At 37.8% G+C, this 26,746-nt stretch overlaps 1 protein-coding gene across 1 annotated transcript in view; it reads right to left on the bottom strand.

Moving 5' to 3' along the window:
• LOC114632647 (contactin-associated protein-like 3) overlaps positions 1 to 26,746 on the bottom strand; it is a 161,352-nt gene that overhangs the window by 131,852 nt on the left and 2,754 nt on the right. The window contains exon 2 of the mRNA XM_028781239.1: positions 17,107 to 17,217. Coding sequence (XP_028637072.1) covers positions 17,107 to 17,217 — 111 coding nt within the window. The remainder of the gene's footprint in view (positions 1 to 17,106; positions 17,218 to 26,746) is intronic.

Consider the following 26,746-nt stretch of genomic DNA (forward strand, 5'->3'; position numbering starts at 1 on the left):
AGCCACTGCACTCAGAGCAGCTGGTAAGAACTCCATCTCACTCCCTAGGCCCCAGAAATACATCTGGGAGCCAGGGACATCTAGGGCACAGCAGCTACCCAAACCCTGCCCCTCCGGAATTCCACTTCCCTTCGGCCCCTGCCTGGTCCCTGGGACTGGAGCAGACACAGAGTAGGTCTGCTCCTGTCCTGTGGAGAAACTGAATCCTGAGTCATCGAGAAGTCACTACACTCAGAGCAGCTGAAACTGAATTCTGAGTCATCAGGGACCCACTGCACTCAGAGCAGCTGGAGCCACTGCACTCAGAGCAGCTGACACAGAGTTGGTCTGCTCCTGTCCTGTGGAGAAACTGAATCCTGAGTCATCTAGGAGCCACTGCACTCAGAGCAGCTGAAACTGAATCCTGAGTCATCGAGAACCCACTGCACTCAGAGCAGCCGAGGAGCCACTGCACTCAGAACAGAAGGATTACCAGATCCAAGAGGTGGCCTGAGTCCCAGGAGTTCTTCCACCCGGGAGATTAGGGGCATAAGACCACAGAGACCTCTGGACACCGAGGAGCTCTGCAATAAGCAAGATAACTGGAAATACATATTCCAATCTTACACAGAGAGGGCAGGTACCACTAGAGTTACGCAGATGGCGAAAGGCAAGCGCAAGAACATAAGCAACAGAAACCAAAGTTTCTTGGCATCATCAGTGCCCAGTTCTCCCAATATAGCAAGCCCTGAACACCCCCTCACACCTGAAAAGCAGGATTCAGAATTAAAATCACTTCTCATGATGATGATAGAGGATTATAAGAAGGAATTAAGTAACTCCCTTAAAGAAATACAGGAGAGTACAAGTAAACAGATAGAAGCCCTTAAAGAGGAATCACAGAAATCCCTTAAAGAAATGCAAGAAAACACAAAGAAGGAATTAAACAAAAACATTCAGGATCTGAAAATGGAAATAGAAACAATAAAGAAAGTTCAAAGGGAGACAACCATGGAGATAGAAAACCTAAGAAAGAGATCAGGAGTCACAGACGCAAGCATCACCAACCGAATACAAGAGATAGAAGAGAGAATCTCAAATGCAGAAGATACGGTGGAAAATATTGACACAGTTGTCAAAGAAAATGAAAAAAGCAAAAAACTCCTAACTCAAAACATCCAGGAAATTCAGGACACAATGAGAAGACCAAACCTAAGGATAATAGGTATAGATGAGAATGAAGATTCCCAACTTAAAGGGCCAGTAAATATCTTCAACAAAATCATTGAGGAAAATTTCCCTAACCTAAAGAACAAGATGCCCATAAACATACAAGAAGCCTACAGAACACCAAATAGACTAGACCAGAAAAGAAATACCTCCCGTCACATAATAATCAAAACATCAGATGCACAAAACAAAGAAAAAATACTAAAAGCAGTAAGGGAAAAAGGTCAAGTAACATATAAAGGCAGACCTATAAGAATTACACCAGACTTCTCACCAGAGACTATAAAAGCCAGAAGAGCCTGGACGGACATCATACAGACCCTAAGAGAACACAATTGCCAGCCCAGATTACTATACCCAGCAAAACTCTCAATCAATATAGATGGTGAAACCAAGATATTCCATGACAAAACCAAATTTGCACAATATCTTCCCACAAACCCAGCACTTCAAAGGATAATGGATGGAAAACGCCAACACAAGGAGGGAAACTACAACCTAGAAAAAGCAAGTAAGTAATCTTCCAACAACCCCAAAAGAAGAAAACTATACAAACATAATTCTACCTCTAATAACAAAAATAACAGGAAGCCACAATCATTTTTCCTTAACATCTCTTAACATCAATGGTCTCAATTCCCCAATAAAAAGACGCAGACTAGCAGACTGGATACACAAACAAGACCCAGAATTTTGCTGCATACAAGAAACACACCTCAGTGACAAAGACAGACACTACCTCAGAATAAAAGGGTGGAAAACAATTTTCCAAGCCAATGGTCCCAAGAAACAAGCTGGAGTAGCCATTCTAATATCAAATAAAATCGACTTCCATCCAAAATTAATCAAAAAAGATAAGGAAGGACACTTCATACTCATCAAAGGAAAAAGCTACCAAGGTGAACTCTCAATTCTGAACATCTATGCCCCAAATGCAAGGGCACCTACATACATAAAAGAAACTTTACTAAAGCTCAAAACACACATTACACCTCACACAATAATAGTGGGGGATTTCAACACCCCACTCTCAGCAATGGACAGATCATGGAAGCAGAAACTAAACCGAGACACTTTGACATTAACAGAAGTTATGAACCGAATGGACTTAACAGACATCTATAGAACATTTCATCCTAAAACAAAAGAATATACCTTTTTCTCAGCACCTCATGGTACCTTCTCCAAAATAGACCATATAATTGGTCACAAAACAAGCCTCTACAGATACAAAAAGATTGAAATAATCCCTTGCCTCTTATCAGATCACCATGGAATAAGACTGGTCTTTAATAATGACAAAACCAATGGAAAACCCATGTGCACATGGAAACTGAACAACTCTCTACTCAATGATGACTTGGTCAAGGAAGAAATAAAGAAAGAAATTAAAGACTTTTTAGATTTCAATGAAAATGAGGACACATCATACCAAAACTTGTGGGACTCCATGAAGGCAGTGCTAAGAGGAAAACTCATAGCTCTAAGTGCCTACAAAAAGAAACTGGAAAGAGCACACACTAACAAGTTGACTGCACAACTAAAAGCCCTAGAACAAAAAGAAGCAAATACACCCAGGAGGAGTAGAAGGCAGGAAATAATCAAACTCAGGGCTGAAATCAACCAAATAGAAACTGAAAGAACAATACAAAATATCAATAAAACCAGGAGTTGGTTCTTTGAGAAAATCAACAAGATAGATAAACCATTAGCCAGATTAACCAGAGGGCACAGAGAGAGTATCCAAATTAATAAAATCAGAACTGAAAAGGGAGACATAACAACAGAAACGGAAGAAATTAAAAAAATCATCAGATCCTACTACAAAGGTCTATACTCAACAAAACTGGAAAACCTGGATGAAATGGACAATTTCCTAGACAGATACCAGGTACCAAAATTAAACCAGGAGCAGATAAACCATCTAAATAGTCCCATAACCCCTCAGGAAATAGCAGCAGTCATTAAAAGTCTCCCCACTAAAAAAAGCCCAGGACCAGATGGTTTTAGTGCTGAATTCTATCAGACCTTCAAGGAAGACCTAATACCAATTCTCTTCAAACTATTCCACAAAATAGAGACAGAAGGAACACTACCCAATTCGTTCTATGAAGCTACAATTACACTCATTCCCAAACCCCACAAGGACCCAACAAAGAAAGAGAACTTCAGACCAATCTCCCTTATGAACATCGATGCAAAAATACTCAATAAAATTCTAGCAAACCAAATCCAAGACCACATCAAAACAATCATCCATCATGATCAAGTAGGTTTTATCCCAGGAATGCAGGGATGGTTCAATATTCGGAAATCCATCAATGTAATCCACTATATAAACAAACTTAAAGAAAAAAAACATATGATTATTTCACTAGATGCTGAGAAAGCATTTGACAAAATTCAACATCCCTTCATGATAAAAGTCTTGGAAAGATCAGGAATTCAAGGCCCCTACCTAAACATAGTAAAAGCAATTTACAGCAAACCAGTAGCCAACATCAAGCTAAATGGAGAGAAACTTGAAGCAATCCCACTAAGATCAGGGACTAGACAAGGCTGCCCACTCTCCCCCTACCTATTCAATATAGTACTGGAAGTCTTAGCCAGAGCAATTAGACAACAAAAAGAAGTCAAAGGGATACAAATAGGAAAGGAAGAAGTCAAAATATCGCTATTTGCAGATGATATGATAGTATACTTAAGTGACCCCCAAACTTCCACCAGAGAACTCCTAAACCTGATAAACAACTTCAGCAAAGTGGCTGGTTATAAAATCAACTCAAACAAATCAGTAGCCTTCCTCTACATGAAAGATAAACAGACTGAAAAAGAAATTAGGGAAATGACACCCTTCACAATAGTTGCAAATAATATAAAATACCTTGGTGTGAATCTAACCAAGCAAGTGAAAGACCTGTATGACAAGAACTTCAAGTCTCTGAAGAAAGAAATTGAAGAAGATCTCAGAAGATGGAAAGATCTCCCATGCTCATGGATTGGCAGGATTAATATAATAAAAATGGCCATCTTACCAAAAGCAATCTACAGATTCAATGCAATCCCCATTAAAATCCCAACTCAATTCTTCACAGAGTTAGAAAAGGAAATTCTCAAATTCATATGGAATAACAAAAAACCCAGGATAGCGAAAACTATTCTCAACAATAAAAGAACTTCTGGAGGAATTACCATCCCTGACCTCAAGCTGTACTACAGAGCAATAGTGATAAAAACTACCTGGTATTGGTACAGAGACAGGCAGGAAGATCAATGGAATAGAATTGAAGACCCAGAAATGAACCCACACTCCTATGGTCACTTGATCTTTGACAAAGGAGCTAAAACTGTCCAGTGGAAAAAGGACAGCATTTTCAACAAATGGTGCTGGTTCAACTGGAGGACAACATGTAGAAGAATGAAAATTGATCCATTCTTATCCCCTTGTACAAAACTCAAATCTAAGTGGATAAAGGACCTCCACATAAAACCAGATACACTGAAACTAATAGAAGAGAAGGTGGGGAAAAGCCTCGAATACTTGGGCACAGGTGAAAAGTTCCTGAACAGAACTCCAATGGCATATGCTCTAAGATCGAGAATTGACAAATGGGACTTCATAAAATTGCAAAGTTTCTGTAAGGCAAAGGACACTGTCAATAGGACAAAACGACAACCAACAAATTGGGAAAAGATCTTTACCAATCCTTCATCTGATAGAGGCCTAATATCCAATATATACAAAGAACTCAAGAAATTAGACTCCAGGCAACCAAATTACCCTATTAAAAAATGGGGTATAGAGCTTAACAAAGAATTTTCAACAGAAGAAACTCGAATGGCCGAGAAGCACCTAAAGAAATGCTCGGCATCCTTAGTCGTCAGGGAAATGCAAATCAAAACAACCCTGAGATTCCATCTCACACCAGTCAGAATGGCTAAGATTAAAAACTCAGGTGATAGTAGATGCTGGCGAGGGTGTGGAGAAAGAGGAACACTCCTCCATTGTTGGTGGGACTGCAAGATGGTGCAACCACTTTGGAAATCAGTGTGGCGGTTCCTCAGAAAATTGGACATAGCATTACCCGAGGATCCAGCTATACCACTCCTAGGCATATACCCAGAAGGTGCTCGAACATATAATAAGGACATATGCTCAACTATGTTCATAGCAGCCTTATTTATAATAGCCAGGAGCTGGAAAGAACCCAGATGTCCTTCAACTGAGGAATGGATTAAAAAAATGTGGTATATTTACACAATGGAGTATTACTCAGCTATTAAAAACAATGAATTTGAGAGGTTCTTAGGTAAATGGATGGAACTAGAAATTATCATACTGAGTGAGGTAAGCCAATCACAAAAGAACACACATGGTATTCACTCACTGATTATTGGATATTAGCCCAGAACCTTAAAATGCCCAAGATGCAACTCACAGGCCACATGAAGTCCATAAAGAATGAAGACCAAGTGGGGGTGATTCGGTCCTTCTTAGAAGGAGCAACAAAATACTCAAGGGAGCAAATATGGAGACAAAGCGAGGGACAAAAACTGAAGGAGGGGCCGTCTGAAGACCTTTCCACCTGAGTATCCATCCCATGTGCAGTCACCAAAGGTAGATGCTGATGTGGAAGTCAGGAAGTGCATGCTGATAAGAGCCTGATATGGATGTCTCCTCAGAGGTCTTCAAGAGTCTGACATATTCAGAGGCAGATGCTCACAACTAGCCATTGAAGTGATTATGGGGTTCTCAATGGAGGAGTTAGAGTGAAGACTGAAGGAGCTGAAAGGATTTGTGGCCCCATGAGGAGAGCAACAATACCAACCAACCACAGCTCCCAGGGTCTAAACCACCAGCCTGGGAGCACTTATGGAGGGATCCAGGGCCTTAGCTGAATATATAAGAGTGGAGGGCCCTGCTGGGCACAGGTGGAAGATGAGATCCTTGACCTCATGAAGGCTGGACGCCCCAGGGGGTGGGAGTTTTGAGGGTGGGGAGGTGGGAGTGGGGGGGTAGATAGAGGTTACATCCACAAAGAAGAAGGAGGAGGTGTGAGGGGATTGGGGGTTCCTGGGTGGGTGGGGGATGGGGTAAGGGGACAACATATGAAATGTAAATAAAACATCCAATAAAAAAATTTAAAAAAAAAAAAAAAAAAAAAAACCAGGGTAAAGAAGATGGCTCGCTCAATAAAGTGCTTGTTTTGTAAGCACAAGGATCTGAGCTGGTTCCCAGAACCAAAATGGCAGGCATGGTAGTACATGCTTGTAATCCCAGCACTGGGGCACTAGGAAAGTAGAAAATAGGTGGATCTTTAAGGGCTCACTGGCCAGCCAGTCTGGTCACTTGGAGAATCCCAGGCCAGTGAGAGACCCTGCCCTCCCCCTCAAAAAATAGTGGGTTGTGAAAGCTGCCCGAGAAACAATAACACCAGAAGTACACACACACACACACACACACACACACACACACACACACACACACACACACAGAGAGAGAGAGAGAGAGAGAGAGAGAGAGAGAGACAGAGACAGAGAGACAGAGAGAGAGAGACAGAGAGAGACGGGAGGGGGGGCAAGTACACATGCATGTACAAATATACACTAGCATACCAATGTGTCCTAAAATTCATGAGCGATGGCAATGAGTAGCTTGCAGTGATGATAGAAAATTGTTATGTGGAAATTTCCTAAAGCATGTTCAGTGACAAAGAGTAAAGGATGTCAGTCCTTAGAGCTATGAGGCAGAAAATAAAGGAGAAAAATCTAACTCGTAATCAAAGGCTTCTAGGGAGGGCATTGAGGTTTTGACAGATTATTCCAAATATTTTAGAGCTACAAAAATCTCACAGAGTTGTTTTACATTCAACAGACAAATACTGAACTGACCAAAATTCAACACATAAAATCTGAAGTCTGGTTGCATTTTATCTTAGGAGAATGTAATCAACTGGGTTTGATTCCATATCTCTGATGTCCTTGGATTTCATCCAAGGAGAAATCTGATCCTCACAGAGAGAATGTGAAACTTTTTTGGCACGAGTATCCTGCAGTGAGTTTTCATGTTTTTAAGAAAACAGAAACATCTACCCAATGACATCCTAAAGTAGAAGATTTAGAAGTGAGCATTCGAACTGTTGAAGACATTTAATATTGACTTTACTATTGAGCATATCAGTTTGAATCTGAATGACAGAGTCAGGTGGGAAAACATAATTTCATTTTATCATCACTTAGGGAGTTGTTAAATGGGAGCTCCAGCTCTGGCTGAGACTGAAACAGGTCAAAAAAAGGGTCTCAGATCAGCTCAGGATACTTGTGGTCATCGTTTCTTGTAGTTGTTCACTGTGTTCAATTCTGCTCCAATGAACCCCACCATCATCAGGATATAGTATAGACAGAGGGCAGGCTGCCTCTGTAAAAAAACACTTGCATATGGACACTTACATTTCTGAACTTAAGTGGAGCTTCCAGATAAGATGACACTGGAAGACCAAGTATAAGGCTAGAGATCTCAGGGAACTTGTTATTTATGTATGAAATGGCTCCTATAGGCACATGAGTTTTGACACTTGGTCTTCAGTCAGTATTAGTGCTTAGGAATGTTGAGGAGCCTTTAAGGTGTGCAATTTCACGGAAGAAAGCTAGTCACTAAAGGCAGGCCTTGATATTTTATAGCCTAGACTGACTTCATGGTTGTTTCTGTTTCCTGATTTTGGATATAAGGTGACCAGCCTCTTCCCTTTCCTACCACCTTCACCACTATGATAGACTATATCCCTTCAAACATGAAGCCAAAATAAGTCCTTTCTCCTTTAAGTTGCTTCTGGCCAGGCATTTGGTCACAATAATAACTAACATAGACTTGTGCTAAAGTCTAACACTGTTGAAATTTCTTAGTCTCTGGGTCCTTTAATCTTCTTCACATTAATATACCAAGTTATATGTGATAATTACTAATAATATAAAAAGAAAAGTTCTGGCTCACAATTCTGAGACTTTGGGCCCATAATCAAGTGACCCCGTTGCATTTTACATCTGGCAAGAGGCATGTAGCTGAGAAAAATCATTTACTTCATGAACCAGGAAAATCATTTCCTCATGAAAGAAAGAGGAAACGACCAAGGTTCCACAATCCATATGCACGTAAATAAAACCAATTAAAATGTAGATCAGTCATGAGGCTATTAAAGTAATCAAGTAGAACATTAAGGGGCTGAAATGGATCAAAATCCATAGAAATGAGTAGAAAAATGTTGTGAATGAATTCTTAAAATAGAAAACTCAGAATCTGACATCTGATTAAGAAGGAAGTCTGGAGAGAGGTGTGAATTTACTAGAAGCCCCCCTTGCCACATTATACTATAACCTCCATGGAGTGTAGGTACTACTGTAACAAAGTGATACTTAGATTATAAAATTAAATTACATTTATTTATGCATAGATAAGTGTGTCTGAGTATCTGGGTGTGTGAGAGCACACAGGACATGGTTCTATGTGGAGGCCAAATGACTTGTGGGGTCAGTTTTCTCCTTTCACCATGCATGCTCCAGGGATAGAACTTGGGACTCAAGGCTTGGCAGCAGGCATCTTTGCTCACTGAGCCATTTCACTTGTCCAACACTTGAAGTTTTAAAAATTGAACCCTGAGAATTTTTTCTCTCTTTGTAGTATACGTTCATTTTCAAAGAAGTATAAAGCATTTGCCTTACTGACACTGGTTTCTATCCTACAGATCTGTTATGTCAAAGAGATCCCTGTTTGGCTTCAAAATACATACAATTTTTGTATGTGAAAAATTAGCATCAAATATGCTTTCTATACTTATGGAAAAACCGCTAATTATGTTGTTACAGTTATTGAATAAAGGTGTAAATGTATACATTGTTTTCAGGTTGATCCAATACAGCTCCCTTTTTTCTGAGATAATTATTTGTACAGATAAGAGAATGTACACTTTCATTCCTGGGAGGCTATGTGCTATGTCTGCAGAGCCACACAGATATTTCTGGTCCAGAACAACTGCCACAGTCTGAAGATTTTGTACTGCAGTTCACCTTACAAAACGTTTCCTATGTTTCAATCTTTCATTTTCAATATTGGTCATTTTATATAAGTATTTTTAAAAATTCTTTAACTGATTTCCATGTCCTAATCAATGACAATTACAACCACACAGTTATAGTATAAGTATGGCCTTTAATCTATAAATAGGCTTCATGCCTGATACTACTCTTGATAGTCTTAGATTTCTGATTATATTTTGTATGGGATTTTGTTTGTTTGTTTGTTTGTTTAGACAGTTTCTCTGTAAAGCCTTGGCTGTCCTAGAACTCACTCTGTAAGCCAGGTTAGCCTTGAACTCAAAGGTCTGTCTGCTTCTGCCTCACAAGTGTAGGGATTAAAGGCATATACCACTACTTGTATCAATGTACATAGGCTTCTCAAGATTCTCATTTAAGCATCATAATAAGAGATATATACATTTTAGTGTGATTTGAAAAAAAGATTAAATGACAATGTGTTTTCTCTCTTTAGGTCAATGTGTATTTCTTGTGTTTTTCATAAGTGTTCCTCAAAGGCCTGTGTGTTTTAATTGGTCCCTGGTGTGGTACTAGTGAAAGGTGGTGGAACATTTGAGAAGTTAGGCATTATGGGAGGTCATTGGCTCACCACAGGTGTGTCTGGAAAAGGAGTGGAGATATGGGTCCCTCCTTTCTGATTTTTTCCCTAGTTATAAGATGAGTGGATTTGCTCAAATAGGTGTTCCATCGGGATATGCCACCACAGAGCCAAAGCAGATGTGAGCCAATCGATAATGGAGTGATGGCTCTAAAATTCTGAGCCAAAGAAAATCTTTTCTCTTTATAGTTTCCAATATTTTGTTATATTGGCAGAAGGCTCACATCCTTTTTGGTCTATAGGTAGCCAAGGAAGTGTTTTCTAAGAAATCACCATATGTTCTTTTATGTTAAAACAGTGGCACTGTGAGATACAAAACACATGTCCCAGCAGGTCCATTAGGAAACCTCAGAGGTATTCTAACTTCAAGTTTTTAACAGGAGTAAATACATGCTTTCCATAAGACTGAATACTTAAAACAAAACGAAGTTCCAGCCCAGAGGAAGCCTCATTTGAGCAGGATCCGAAAGCACAGTTGAGGACAGAAGCTGATGGGCTGTTGGTACAACACCTTTCTGCTCTGAGGACATTAAAACAACAACAACAACAAACCAAAAACACTGTCTTCAAAATAAAGGTAAATGAAAAAGGGGAAGGGAGAAAATTCTTTAGGGATCTTGTATTTTCTTCCCTTAAAATAAATTTCCAGCCAGCAGTGGTGGTGCACGCCTTTAATCCCAGCACTTGGGAGGCAGAGGCAGGTGGATTTCTGAGTTCGAGGCCTGCCTGGTCTACAGAGTGAGTTCCAGGACATCCAGGGCTACACAGAGAAACCCTGTCTTGAAAAAAACCTAAAAAAAAAAAGATGTAAGTTTTTCATAAATTCATTTTGCACAAACATAACTGTAGCACACAAGGGCAGAGCTAACTCAAAAGGTGAAACCAGTTCACCTCCTAGTGTATCTGAGAACTAAACAAAATACAGACCATTTTATTAAAAGCACAATGAAACCAGTGATGATGACTTCATAATTAATTATGTTATGGAAGTAAATTACTGATTATGGAGAAACCAGGCCTGGAACTACATGCTTTTCATTTATTGTCCCCCAAATGATACTTTAAAAATGGATGTAGGTTAGGGAGATGACTCAGTAAGATAAAGTATTTGCCATGAAGGCATATAGATCTGAGTTCAGTCATCAGCACTTTACTCAAAAATCCAGGGCTTGTAGTTTGTGTCTGTGCCTACAATACCAGTACTGATGAAGCTGACACAGGAGGATGCCTGGGCCTCACTGGCCAGCCAGTCTAGCCTACCTGATAAACTTCAGGTTCAGTGAAAGATTCGAAAATGAGAGAATGGGGCTGAAGAGATGGCTCAGCCATTAAAGGGTAGATTCACAATCAAAAATGAGGAAATGATAGACTATGACAAGAGAAAGCAATCTTTGGCCTCCACACACATGTTCATGCACATACACATATGACATACATATATAACACACTAAAATATAAATAAACAATTACGGAATAAGGCATATGATGTTGACATAATTCACTGTTTGGTTTCCATGTCTATATTCTTTTATCCAGTCATCAACACATTTTCTCCAATCCTGATAAAAATCTTATTTCTTGCCCTGAGGCTTTGTCCATTTATTTTAGCATTTATTTATGCCACGTAGTTACTTTTACCTTCAAGCCAAATAGTATGGGAGGTATAGGAATGCAAACCAATTTTGAGCGTCTTAAAATTTGTGACAGCTCAGTTTCTCTTCGAATGAGCTGATATATTAAAGGTTCAGAGCTATAAAGCGTTTCCATGAAATTTTCCTGCAACACAACTGAACTGCTGAGTTGACCAGCTATAAATTCTAGAGTAGGAGTTCATCTCTTATGTTTGATGCAGTGAATAATATTTCACAAAAGTACAAATGACTCCTATTTTCTAACATTGATAATTTGTTCCTCAAGTTTCCATCCTCTTATTTCTTCTATAATACTTGAGCTGCAAACGAGACTTCATTTTGGGTCTGGTATTTGACTATCCAGGGCTTTTTATTGTGACAGAATAGTTGGATGGATGTAAGATAAATTGACAAAGTTTCCAAAGCCTAACTATCACCAAACTGTCTATCAGCTTGCTACAGGACATGTACACCTTCAACATGGACAACTAGGGGATAACTCTGTACATGATCAGAAGACTGGAGATTATAATTACTGGATAGCTCTTTGAGAGCTGTGTTTTAGCAGGGAGGATGAGCTAGCTATGTTTCTATCAGATAAAGACAGATACGAAGAAGGCTAGGTAGAAAATATCTAAAAGTTACTAGTTTGGATGTCTAGAAATAAGAAGACATAGCCCTGATTCAAGAAGTACAGGGATAACAATAATTTTCAAATATGGTGATATAAATTAGCAAACATGGATGCACTCATCTGGCCCTCACTGTGAGGATATCCAGAGTTTCCAGGAGCTCGTATATAGAACCATAGTTTAAAGTGCCCACTCTGGAAAATTTAGAGTATGTATGTTGAGATTTGGTAGGTAAAACATTGATTTTACTTGCTGGGCAGCAGGCCATTTGGGACCCACTAAAAACCTATAATCATTCTCAGACACATTGCTTACAAACTAGCTTATTCACATCTGGATAACTAGTTCCTGAAATACATCACTACTTCATATTGGTCATAATTTATTAGCTTCTTATAACCATCATCAGATGCTTTTAAGTATCATCAGATCATGTTCAAATGTGAACTTCAACTTTATTGTTTCTGGTAAAGGCAAGTGGGTGAAAGAGACACTTGTCCTGCCCAGGTAAGTAGTGGTTTATTGTACCCTACTCTCTCTATACTTGGCAAAAACTTAATTCACAATTCCATCCTTAAGTTTCAGGAGATAAAAATCAATAAATGTATAGCTTCTTGGAGAGATGGCATGCTTACTTGGTTACTTTAAATAACAGCTTTCTCTGTTGTGACATAGTCACCAGCAAGTCGACATGCTTCTGTGTATAAAAATATTTTTCCCTATTCAGTTTCAGCTGATATCTCCACAAGTAGAATCAAGTGGTCCAGTCTTAGCAAGTAAGATATTATACCTATGAAGAGCTATGAACATAGATTGAGGAGGTCTGTAAAGACTGGAAAGGATTACATAAAAGTTAAGGGGGAAATGTGAACTGATTCTTGGGCATGGACCAAGCCCTCACCCACTGCTCTTTCTTGGTACTTTTCAATACAGCAAGATTTCAGTAAAGTTCAACAAAGGTCTGGCATCATATGTTGAAATCACCCTTTAAGCACAAGGAATTTGTCTTTATCTTCTTTTTGTAGTTAGTTGTTGTCAGCTTTGACATAACTGTCACAAGAATTAATAATTTAATTCTTAAACAGTTAAAAATGTTTCAGTAATAGAAAACTATTAGATAACCAAATATCTAAAGACAAACCTTTAAATAATTATACATAATAGTTTGATCAACAGAAAACAGTCATCAAGAAAAATCCATTCGTCTTCTTTTCTACAAAGACCTGGCCCTTCCTTGAACACAGTGACATCACCTGGAGCATATCTGAAATGATTGTCAGATACTAAAGTAATCAAAGAACTTGATCAGTTTTTAACAATGGAACAGACACCAAAACTAACTTTCACCATAATTTTAAAAATGATTTCTCTTGAGGTTTAAGAATTGGATATTCTCTTTTATTTTGCAACTCTAGTGATAGAAAATAGAGCTTAGTACATGGTAGACATACACTGTATCATTGAGTTCAGGTCCCAGCCTTGGAGTCATCTTTAAAATATATATAGGCTACGTAATGTTTTTAATCTGCCACTCTGTGTATCTTAGTTTATTCTTTCTTTTAAATTTTATTTAATCCTATTTTTTTACAGTCCAAAGTTATTCCAGGCAATAGATTCCATGTCACAAAAGGGTTCAGTAGTGGAAAATAATAAAACAAATAAAAAACAAAAAACCCAATAGGCATAATATTGCTTTTCAATGTATTTGAATCTTTTGATTTTACTCATATGGAGCATGAGAGAGAAACGGAGGGGATCAAAAGTTCCTGGCTTGTGTGGGCTATATAGAAAGAATCTTTTACAAAAATTAAAAAAATGTAAATAAATATAAATTTAAAGAATGAAAGTATGTGCGATTTTTGTTTTAAAATAATCCACATTTTAAGTGGCAAAATGGTAAAGGTGCTTATTTCATAAGCCTATTGACCTAAGTTCAATCCTCAGGACTCATTTAAAGGTAGGAGAGACAAACTCCAAAGTTGTCCTCTGATCTCCACATATGTGTCACTACATGTGAGTGTACATACTCACACACATATTACACACACAATTATGATGATAATCATTATCATCATGATAATGATAATAACAATAAATGTTTAAAATAGGATATATATTGTACTGGCTGGTTTAGTGTCTTGACACAAGCTGGAGTCATCAAAGGGGAAGGAGCTTGGGGAAATTCTTCCATGAGCTCCAGCTGTGTGGCATTTTCTCAGTTAGTGATCAATGGGAGGAGGTCCCAGCCTGTTGTGGGAGTTGCCATTCCTGGGCTAGTAGTCCTGGGTTCTTTTTAAAAGTAGGCTGAACAATCAATGTAACACAGCCTAGTAAGCAACATCCTTCCATAGCCTCTACATCAGTTCCTGCCTCTCAATTCCAGCCCTGTTTTAGTTCCTGTCCTGACTTCCTCCAATGATGGATTATGATCTGAAGTGTAAGCCAATTCCTCCCCAATTTGCTTTTTGGTCATGGTGTTTCATTGAGGTAATAGAAACCCTAACTAAGACATGCATCTTATTATTATTAAAATATTATATCTTAAGTTATATCAAACTTTGAAAACATTGAAAAAGTCATTTAAATAACTGCATTCTAGTCCACCCCAAATCAGAGTAATTCGTTTTCACAAGTAGAAAGTTTACAAGTAGAAATAAAGATGTTTTTCTAATCATGGCAGTTAAACACCTGCAACTTAATGGAGGAAGGATGCAGATTTTTTTTTCACAGATTCATGGCATAGAAGACATGGCAATGAAGCAGCTCTGTCCAAGTTGGCACTTGGAGAGTGGGAGGCACTTTTGCACACCTTTCTGCCATGAAGCAAGAAGTAGTGGCTCTGGCAGGGACTGAAGTTAGGCTATAAGCCCCTCACACAAACTTGCTACAAATGCAGAAATTTACAACTTCTCAAAAAAATGCCTCCAGATGGAGACCAAGTATTCAATCACATGAATGCATAGAGAATAGTTTACATTCAGGCCTTAACAGAAAATAGCTCTCAATTCTGTTCATTACATGGGAAATCTTTGACGAAGAAATTGAGTCTTCCACATGAAAGGAGAATATGTAAGAATAATTTATGGATATGTTAACTTATGTGTCCTATAGGGTATTCATCTAGCAAAATAAAAGAACTATTTTCTTAGTATCCAAGAAGCATGAATAAAGTTACTTAAAAGGTGTAGATGTTGGTCCCTTAAAATGTGTCAATGAAAATTCATTCATTAGTCACTGTTCTCATTCTTCACCCTAGAGTTTTAGGATCACCCAGATGCTGTCATGTTACATTCCATGACATGGGGACAGAATGTGAGGCTGTATAACTCATATTCTGATAGTTATATGTTTTCAGTCTGGTATTTTAAATTCTACAATCTTTATACTCCACTGGAGAACTGCTTTCATGTCTCTGACATAAGGTTATTTATTTATTGGTTTTATTATTTATGATCAGAATACTTGTTCAATGATTCTTCTGAAGATCCTTGTAAATCTAATAATGGTTGATTAAAACTCTAGTGATAATCTACAACCTCCAGTGCATCACTTCCAAATTGAACATCCTTTGCTGAATATCACAGGATAAGTTAACATAACAATAGAGGGAACAATATCAAAACCAATTAAAAATGATAACAATGAACTGTCATCAACTTCGTTGATAGCTAACTAAAGTAATAAAAGTAATAAAGTAGGCCTATTCTTTCATTTACATGAAAATACATTTCATTAAGATTGATATCAAGTTTTAGTGTTATATAAGCTGCAAGAATTTGAACAAGAATAAGAATAAAAACATTCCCTGTGATAGAGAATCCTCACAGCCTTGAGCTGAACTTTAATACAAAATTTTATTTGACATCAGGAAAAGCTATGGCTTCAGGGAGCTCTAGGGATTTACTCAAATAATCTTACTAGCTTTTACCAGCATTGTACATTGTCAGTGTCAAAGTTCACTTTTTATACGACATGTTATCCTTTTATTACTGTAACACAATCATGAGACAATTGACTTAAGAAGAGAAAAAAACTTATGTTTCCTTACAGTTTAGAAATCTCAGTCTATGGTTGTTTGGCCCAGTTAGCTTTTTGGTCATGGCAAAGCAGTAAATCATTATGAGATCATTAGGCGGGGAAATCCCTCATCTTATAGTAGCCAGGAAGTAGTAAGAGACATTTAAGCGATGCTTTCATTATTTAACATTTTTTCTGTGAGACCCTACTACTTAAAAAAATCCATATTTATTCAATGGTACCATAGGTTGGTAATAAGCCTTTAACAAAGTGATCCATAGAGGACACACCCAGATCACAGCATACACCAAGTTAACATCTGATTTCCTATACTTGAATCTAAACATATGCAAAAGAAAACACTCTCCTTGTGAGATGGGCTTACAAATAGAACTACAAGATCTACCATGGATGAATAGAATATTATATGCTTATTCTTTTTTGGTGTATGCTGAAAAGAATCAATCTATGATGAGAAACTGAGGATTGTAGTTAAAATATAATAATTTTTTAAAAAAACGTTCTTAATCCAACTTTCTTGACAAAATAAAATTAACTAAATAATCTGGAGGGAAAACACACAAGAAATATATATTTAAGGTAGGAAAAAAAAGATAAAAGCAAACTTAAGACAAGAAAAGCAATTGGTGATGCTGAAACCTTCAGTAAGCCCTTAAAATGTTGAAAGATTAAAATGCTCAAATGCTTACAGTCATGAGAGAGATTGTTCTAAGGGAGGATCAGCCAGACCAGGGGACCACAGAGATCAATTCTCATGCCAAATTCATCCTGAAACTTTCTAGTGTGAATAAATGTACTTATTTGGAATTTTATTTTCTTCTACAAAGTGTCAATTAATTATGGTTATTTTATTAAATGAAAATCCAAAAGAATTCACCAAAGATCAATATGAAGCAGAAATCACACTCACCGTCTCTTCGATTTAGTCTTGCAAAGCCAGGGCCATGGCTGCTGGACAGCTGTGAGGAGCTGCTGAAGGATAACTGGGGCAAAGAAGAAGCCAACGGAACATCACAATTGTCTGCCAGGAGAAAGCATAAGGGTATGTCAACACAGAGGCTACAGCTTAGGAACACCATAGCTTAAAAGATAGTATGTATGCTGGGGTGATGGCTCAGTCAGTAAATAGCTTGATGAGCAAGTATGAGAAAGACCTGAGTTCAGAGCCTAAGCATCCACATAAAAGCCAGATGTGTCAAGACATGCCTATAATCCCAGAGCTCAGGAAACAGAAACAGAATTGTCCCTGTGGATTGATGGAAAATGGTACTGATCAATCTGTGGGGTTCAGGTTTTGTGAGAAATCCTGTCTCAAAAAAATAAGGTGTACAGTTGACAACAAATACCTGTACACACATGAACACATACACACATACATTGCACATGCATGTGAACACACACATTTGTAAGCAAGGTAACCACCACTCTTTCAGCATTCTAAGATTTTAATATCTGTGTTCTATTATAATTTAGAGTGAAATTACTAATGTATTTATTTGTTACTTAAAACAGATACAGTCCTGTTAGCCTTGACTAATGTGTACATCTGTATAATCTTTACCTTAATTTAGAGCAAAATTGGATTCACCAGCCATTAGCATTAAAATTTCTTCATGGTCTACATTTTCTTCCTGATTCTACAAGATATATCAATACATCAGTAACATGAGGTTACTTTAAACTAAACATAACACGTGGGGTTTTCACAGAGTGATCCTATACCAAAACAAGATAGTCTGTGTTCAAATCAGATTTCCCTTTCACACATAGGCCAAAATTCATTCAAGGTGATATCTGGTGGACAGCTAGAAAACCTTACTCTGGAGACCGCTGCAGAGGCAGTACCTGGGGACACTACCTTCCCAGGGTAGCCCTGCTTTTCAGTCTGAGCACCTCTTACATATCTCTCTCATATTGAAGCAATCTTCATTTGCCCATGTGGTGCTTTTTAAAAACTGCTTTGTTGATTAAAGGGTATCTAAGATGTATTACATGCCTTGATATCGATCTATGTAGGTCATCATCTCCCCTCTCTCTCTGCGTTTGACATTTACATACTTCAAACTGGAAGAGGAGCTGAAACTGTTTCTCTGTGGGAGTCTTTTCTTTGTACTTTAGCTTGCTTCTTTGTCTTTCAGAGTAGTCCCATTTCTTTTTTAGGTATTCGATTTATTTTCTCATAAGAAAGTCATCTGTTCCTACTTTACAGAATGATTACTGATCAGTTAATTTAATAATATTTTTCTATCATGAATTAAAGTGTCTTAATGATAGAGTGATATTATACTTTGAATATATAGTTATCAGACTCAGAACTATATACTTAGTATATCCGTGTGTGTGTGTGTGTGTGTGTGTGTGAACAATTTGATACAACTTCTGAAAGAAAGTAAGCATACAGAATTAATTATTGTTATTACCTGGGAAAATGTCAACATGTTCAATGAGATAGATCTGAGACCTGGCCCATGAAGTATTCTGGTAATTTGTTAGTGTAATGATAAGCTTTAATTGTCAACTTGATACAACCTAAAATTACCTGGAAAGAAAGTCTTAATAAGGTGAGTTTTTTTTACATTGGGTTAGATTATGGGCATGTATGTAGGGGAATTATATTAATTAAGTTAATTCATGTGGGAAACTCCTGCTCATTATTCATTAGGAAAGTGTCCTGAACTGTGTAAAAGCAGAAAAGTCAGCTAAGTGCAAGCAAGTAAGCAAGCAAGCAAGCAAGCAAGCAAGCAAGATAAGCATGCATTTATTCACTCCTTCTTTGCTCTGGAATATTATTTAACTAGATGTCTCAAGCTTCTACCATTTTGACTACCCTGCAGCAAAAACTGTAATCTGGAATCAGGAGCTAAAACAGACCTTTAATCCTCTAAGTTGCTCCCCCACCAAGATATTTTATCTCAGCAACAGAAATGAAACTAGTACAGCTATGTTGAGAACATGAGCTAGGGAAAATGGACATCAATCCAGGACAAAATCTTAGACATATAATTTGCGTAAGTAAATGTAATTATATAAAGACTATTAAAGTACAGCAGTGTTTTAAATTTTTTTTTTATTCTTTAATCCTTTTTTACAGTCGTCTTCATTCCCTTCCTGGTTGACTCCTGACCACTCCCCATTTTTCCATACCTCCTCCCCCCACCCCCACCTGTCTCCAAGATGATGATTTCACCCCCCACAGCCACTGTACTAGACCGTCCCACTCCCTGGGGCCTCAAGTCTCTTGAGGATTGGGTGCATCTTCTCTCACTGAGGCCAGATCAGACAGACCTCTGCTGTATTGTGTTGGGGGCCTCAAATCTGCTAGTGTATGCTGTCAGGTTGGTGGCTCAGTGTCTGAGAGATCTCGGGGAGAGGGGTGTGGAGGGGGATGTCCAGATTAGTTGATACACCTGGTCTTCCCATGGGACCACCCTCCTTCTTAGCTTCTTCCAGCTTTTCCCTAGTTCAACCACAGGGGTCCCCGGCTTCTATCAGTTGGTTGAGTGCTAGTATCTGCATCTGACTCCTTCAGCTGCTTTTTGGGCCTCATGGAGGGCAACCATGCTAGGCTCCTATATTGCCATTGTTAAGTTGAATTAAGTTTTGCTTAAAATTATCTCTCTACATATTTTAACTTTGACTTAAAGGTTTTTTTCATAGATAGTGAACTTTAACTTAACTTGCTATATTTTTTGACCTGCTCATATAGTCAGTGAGTGAATTATAACAGCTGAATCTCCAGTCAAGCAAAGGCTGAAGACTGCCAAAATATGGACATAATAGAAAAATACCAAGAGTAGCCACTCAGGAAATTTTTATATTTCATTTCTTGCTCTTGGATTATAAATATAGCTTACAACTACGCTCACTGGAGCATGAGGATAATTCTAAACCATTTCCAATTACTATTTAATTGAGAAAATGGTGTATGATTGTGTGTACATAGTCACATGCAAATGATTGTGTATGTGTGTGTGTGTGTGTGTGTGTGTGTGTGTGTGTGTATGTTGGTAATCACTCTTCTCTCCTTTATTTATTAAGGTAGGATCTCTCATTGAATATAGAACTTGTTGATAGGCTGATATTGCTCCAGGGATCCTCTGTCTCTGGCTTTTGGGTGCTAAGGTTACTGGCAGCAACCATGCCCACCCTGATTTTTATGTGGGTTCTGGAATTCTGAACTCTGATCTTCATACTTGCTTAGCAAACTTGTCAACTAGCCTTTCTCCCAAGTCCCTGATTAAGAAAATAGTTCATTGTTCAGATAAACTATAAATTCAAATGCCTAAAAGTTTTCATAGAATGAAATTAAGACAATGACATGTCTTAACACGTGGTGACAGAAAAAAAGTCACTACATTATAGTTAGATCATGCATTTCTCAGATGAACTCCCTCCTTTAATCAGAGTGGCTAAATCACCATTTGCTGAATGCAAATGTCCAAGCCAATTAACAATAGTCATCCAATGTCATTGAAACCTTGTATTAGAGTGCTTCTACCCACGTTATTTATTCCTCAATACTTGTAGACAGAGTCTCTTATAAACATCACCTGTCAATAAAAAAAGCTTATGGACAATGAGCTAAGGTGGAACATAGAAGGTGGGACATCCTACAGGTATAGAGAGAATTCTGAGAAATAAGGACATGGGAGATTCACCCCAGAACACTGAGGGGACACACATAAGGGACAAGAAGAAAAGCCATCTAGCCGAACTCAGGTTAGAATAAAAGGGTAATTGAGTTATGAGTTAGTCAGAGAACAGGCCAAAGCTTATGGCTACACATTTATTAATAAGTGAGAAATCTCAGAGTTGCTATTTAAGGGGACAAAGAGCCTGTGTGAAAAGGCTCAAGGTTACATTGTGTTACAATGCCCTGGCTCACCCTGCTATTTATTCCTCAACATTTGATACTGTAGGGGTCAAATCCAGCTTCCAGCTCTGCTCTGAAGCCATTAGGATACAAACAGATGGAAGGGTTAAAAGATACATTAGACTTAAAATGAAGTCAAGAACACTAAGGCAGAGTATGAAATAGCCAAGCTAACCAGAGAAGAGGAAGGACAGAGCTCTGAGAAAACAAGGCCAGTCTCCCACTGGCTACTATGGAGCCCCTTGGTTTAGACCAAGGGGATATGATAAGAGCATGTGGATTCCCACTGATTAGTCCATGAAATACCCAAATAATTAACCAATATCAGTAGAAATTCTTTTGTTCTTTCTACTTTTTCTACCATAAATCATATAAAATGATTCTAGTCATTTAGCTAAATGAGAACCCTCTCCTGAGACCCTTCCAAGAATTAAGTTCTCTTTACCATAATCCTCCTTCTTTAAGCTTTCTCTCTGACTTAAGCCCTCTTCTAATCTCACCCTTCATTGTCTATAAAATTAGTGTTCTTCAGATTCCCGAAACAAAGGACCTGTAGGCACTGAGTCAGTGAAAACTTTGGTGATGATAAATGTCAGGCACCATAGCCTATAAATTAAATACTGGAGACAAGAAAGTCTTTGTTACACTTAAGATGCCAACATTCTTTCATGTACACATGCTAAAGTGCTGAGGTATGTTTCACACAAAATGAGTTATGCCTTGAAATACAGAAGAAACACCTCATTCCCAGGGAGCCACATAAAGCAACAGGTAGGGAGGAACAGATGAAAAATGACATTACTCCTGAAGGAAATTTGCTGTCTGACTGAGGGAAAACTGTTGTGGAGCAGGGTGAAAGCAAAGGGGAATTCATAATGCAGAAAACAATAAAGAGATCAGCTATGAAGGTTCTGGTTTGCTTTTCTTAGGACCTTGAATTGAATATTGAAAAAGTCTATCCATGAAATGTAAGTATGATAATATTGAATGACTATACACTCTGAAAACAAAGACATAGACTATGTATAACACTGGATAAGTCACCTTCTGAACCTTGGCTCATGTCTTCTTGATTCACCTTTGATTTAGGGCTCAGCTACTCATGTCCTCACAAGTGCAACATAGTGGCACTTTTTAGATTCAAAAAAAACCGCATTCTCTCTTGTTTGACAGGTCCTAGCATATCTGAAAATATCCACTAGTATCTCTATCCTCCTTTTTTTCCTAGCCCTCATTCCTCTTTTAAGAGTTAACTTTCCAGAATGGACTACCTGCACATATGCCCCTCACAAGCTAAGCCTTCCGGGAAAGCTCTAATTAGGACAACAGATTTTTCACAAGTGAATATGGCTGACATTTTAAAGTACTTTAGTAAACTCAAACATATAGATGCTACAGGAAGCAAAGAAGGAAATAAGGAAAGCACATCTGCACAGTGTGCTATGTGTACAAGCTACACATACATACAACACCCCCTGACACACACATACATACACACACCAACTTCCTGCTTCATCCCACGCACATACATATAACACACAGACACATGAGTGTGCACACTAACACACCATCACCCCACATACTGTGTACATATGGGCATACCATCCCACCTACAAACCACATGATACATAAACACATCATACCACACACACACACACACACTATACCACACATATACATATATCACACCACACACAAACTTGATAAACAACTTTAGTGTCTAATGAGATGAACTTTGTCATAGCATAGGATTTTATCTGCAAGGAAACTGGGTGAAATGCATGGCAGTAGACTCAGCCCTGCTATTGAATAGGAGAGTTGCTTGCCTCTTCTCAAGACAGCATCAGCTGTAATACTTGAAACAAATGTCTTTTACTATATAAATCATTTGCTAATGTATAGGTAATAGCTCCTCACTATTTCCTACTTCATGTTACAATTATAGCCACAAAACAGATCATTTCACAGACAAGTCTGTTGTCAAGGGCTGTTAAGAAAAAAAAAAAAGAAAAAATCTTGGCTATCTTTTCCTAATTAGAAGCTAAACATTCAGCCTATCAGTTTCCTAAGTATCAGTAAAAGACTCCTGAGTCAAAGAAAAGGACCTTATTCATCATAGTAGAGCAAACACCGTGGGCATCAGCGTGTCTGCATGAATTCTGTTGCTTCCAAGTCCTAAGGGGGATAGCAGACAGGTATGCACAGACATCTGTACACACAGATATAGTGAGAATTCTCGAATTTTGGTTTCTTTTTAAAAAATACTGAAATATTATAAGGATATATTTTCATTTTAATCCCAGATGTGGGGATATGGGGATTCTTTGGACTGTCTACAGTAGCCGATTTTGATTTGCCTCACACTCTATCAGAGGAGTGGTTTTGTCAGCTGCGGGTAGTTTCTGCAATTAAGTGATATTTGGGATTCTAGGAACTTTTCAGAGGGTATATAAATGCTAGAGCCCCAGTAGGCATGGTTGGTGGTTGGTGTCATTCAGGTGAGTTGGTGGTGGTTTGTTAAAGTAGTCTCACACAAAGAAGAAACAAGAAAGAATAGATATGCTGTTGGCAAAAATCAAACTTGCCCCAAGGATCTTGAGGCCCCTAATTCCCTAATTAGCAGTAAGTAGTCTAATGATGTCACCCCCTTTTAGATTTCTGACTTTGTGCAGGGAGGTTTTTCCTTTTCCCTCTACACTTGTTTTCTCTCCTACAAAGTGTCTAAGGTCAACTACACATAGTGAGTTGCAATGAAAGAAAGGAGCCCTGAGTAGAGGAAACTTTTTTGTAAATCATCAGGAAGTACCACATGCCCTTTGCTGTGTGTTCTGCAAACCACCTTGAAAAGATGGTGCCTCATTCCCAAAGTGTGAAAAAACATTTAGAGATCCCTAAGAAAATGGTTTGCCAATGCATGTAATCATTCTTTCTTACAAATTTTATTTGTTGTTTCCTGTGGAAACAAAAAGTTATGTTTATTCGATATACTTCATTATCACATTGAAATAAAATTTTAAGAGGCCAAGTTTTATTAATAAGCATCTTATGCTGATTTTTATGCATGAAAATAGCAAATCACTATCACATTGCTGCTAGTAATATCTGAAAATCTATGTGGTGCTTTTATAGTTTTACCATAATTTTAGAAGATCATTTGGGCTCCTAAAATTGTTAACAGACAATGAGAACAGAAGGAAGTAAATTGGCTAGTTTTCTTAAAGCTAAACAATATCTTTTTCTGTTGGAAAATCTGAAACTTTTTCTAAGTTTTAGCAGTGTTTGCAAATTTTAGGCTTTGTAATAAGCTGTGCTATAAAATTGCAGAGGCTCCAAGGCTTTCTTAATTAGCTGCAAACATTTTCCATGTGCAAATCAGTTCAGATTAGCACAAGAATCATATCCACACAGGAAAAGACAGTTTTGTAATAGTATATAAATGTTTATTTTTCCATGTAACATTGCATTCTATACTTATAATATTAAAAATATTTCAAAGTGTCAATTGTTAGATGGATTCAATCACTCTTTATGTTATTATAAAGGTGATCATAACTAGTACAGAAACAGAATTTTTTTAGCCCTGTTCTAGGAAATTCTTCCACCTTTATTACCAGAAAATTCATTTTATCATGAAATGTTAATCAAACTAAGTTAATCCTCCATTCTTTAGAAATGTACACACACTGAAATCCAGTTTAGACCATGGTTATATGTAATGGCTTTCACACATTCTTTTGGTGTGCTATCATATCATAATTAGCAGATATATTAAATCATTTTAGAAACTATCTTATGCTTAAACATATCAAATGGAAAAGAAATTATTTTATACAGTGATAGAACAGATTTGGCAGAAACACAATGATATTATAATCTGATGTTTCCAAATTCCATGCCTCACTGGTACAAGGAGACTAGAAATGATAGATCTAAAAGGGTTTGTAAGTTATGCAATATGGGTTCTGGGTACTAAACTCAGGTCCTTTATAAGAATAGTACAAGCTCATAACTTCTGAGATATCTCTTCAGCACTAAATTTGTTGAATTTGATTATATTGAAGTAATTCTGCTGCATCATGATTTCTTTAAATTCAGTCTTACATGTTTTTAACCAAAGAAGCACACAATTTCCAACAATCTCAAATCACACAGAAGACGGAAACACTGTTCTCATATACTCATTACTCCTGAACACTTCAGTGAACATCTACAACAAACATATTTTACTGAACCACAATCATCCATCACAGTCATGTTGGCTATAGTTCCAGTTTCACTAGCTCCTGACAATATCCTTCACAGAATAAGTATCTCCAACCTGGCATCATGCCCAGCATTTTTTTTTTTTATGGTGCATTCTTCATCTTCAGTCTAGAATGCCGTTCTTCACTCTACCTCTGACCACTCACTTCATAGGCCACCTCCAGGGGTATTGCCTCATGTTCCCATTACTGCTGCAGGTGGGAACATTCCTTATGTGGGAATCTTGGAATGTATAAAATGGAAAAAACTGAACTGAGCACCAGCATTAATTGCTCTCTTTTCCTGATTGTGATCATAATGGGACCATCTGCTTTGGGTCCTTTCTGGCTTCATTTCTTCTCTATGAGGGTGTCTTAGTTAGGGTTTTACTGCTGCAAACAGAAACCATGACAAGGCAACTCTTATAAGGACAACATTTAATTGGGGCTGACTTACAGGTTCAGAGGTTCAATCCATTATCATCAAGGCAGAAGCATGGCATCAACCAGCCATAGTGAAGGCAGAGCTAAGGGTTCTACATCTTCATTTTAAGGCTGCTAGCAGAATACTGACTTCCAGGCAGCTAAGAATAGGATATTAAAGGCCAAGCCCACAGTAACACCTATTCCAACAAGGCCACATTTGTTCCAACAAGGCCATACTTCCAAATAGTGTCACTCCCCAGGCTAAACATATACAAACCATCACAGAGGGATTACACCTGTGAACTGGGAGACAAAAGAAACCCTCTCTCTTAAATTGTTCTTGTTGGGACATTTTACTATGGCAGGAAAAAAAAAACCCTAAGACAAATACCATTTAATACTAAACTAAGTCTATTAATCATTAGCAAAATAATTTTAAGAATGATAGTATTAAAACATCAAAATTTAAGCCTCTGCTGAAATAATTATTCCTATACTATAGTGGGGAATTTTCCTGACATGCACCCTCATATCATGTCATAAATGAATTTCTCTTTAAACAGGGTACACTGTGGCTCATTTGTCCTTCTTCTCCCAGACTGACATATGATCTTGAGAAACAAAACTATTTAGAAAAAAAGAAAAGGAACAATTTAGTTTAGCTAAGCAATGACTAAACAACCCACAGAAAAGTTACTCTGTCTCAAGCTACGAAACCATTCAAAAGACTTAGAATGATTTCTGTCACTCAGCATCTCTACACAGTGCACTCAACTATTTTGGTATGTATTTTTAGGTTTGGCACTCAGAGCTGAATTCTTTTCATTACTCTTTCTATTCTCTTTAGGTAATATATGAGCAATAAGTGACCTTTCATTGACTCCTAGGTATGAAGTGACTGAATAGGATGTCCTGGTGTGAAGAGAGAAATGATACCAACACAGAGATAGTCACAGCAAAGAGAGATGAAGCCAGGATTTAGTTCAGATTCCTAGTAACAAGTGAAGGAA

This window comes from Grammomys surdaster, unplaced genomic scaffold (genome assembly GCF_004785775.1).
Source record: "Grammomys surdaster isolate TR1022 unplaced genomic scaffold, NIH_TR_1.0 375, whole genome shotgun sequence".
Taxonomy (NCBI): domain Eukaryota; kingdom Metazoa; phylum Chordata; class Mammalia; order Rodentia; family Muridae; genus Grammomys; species Grammomys surdaster.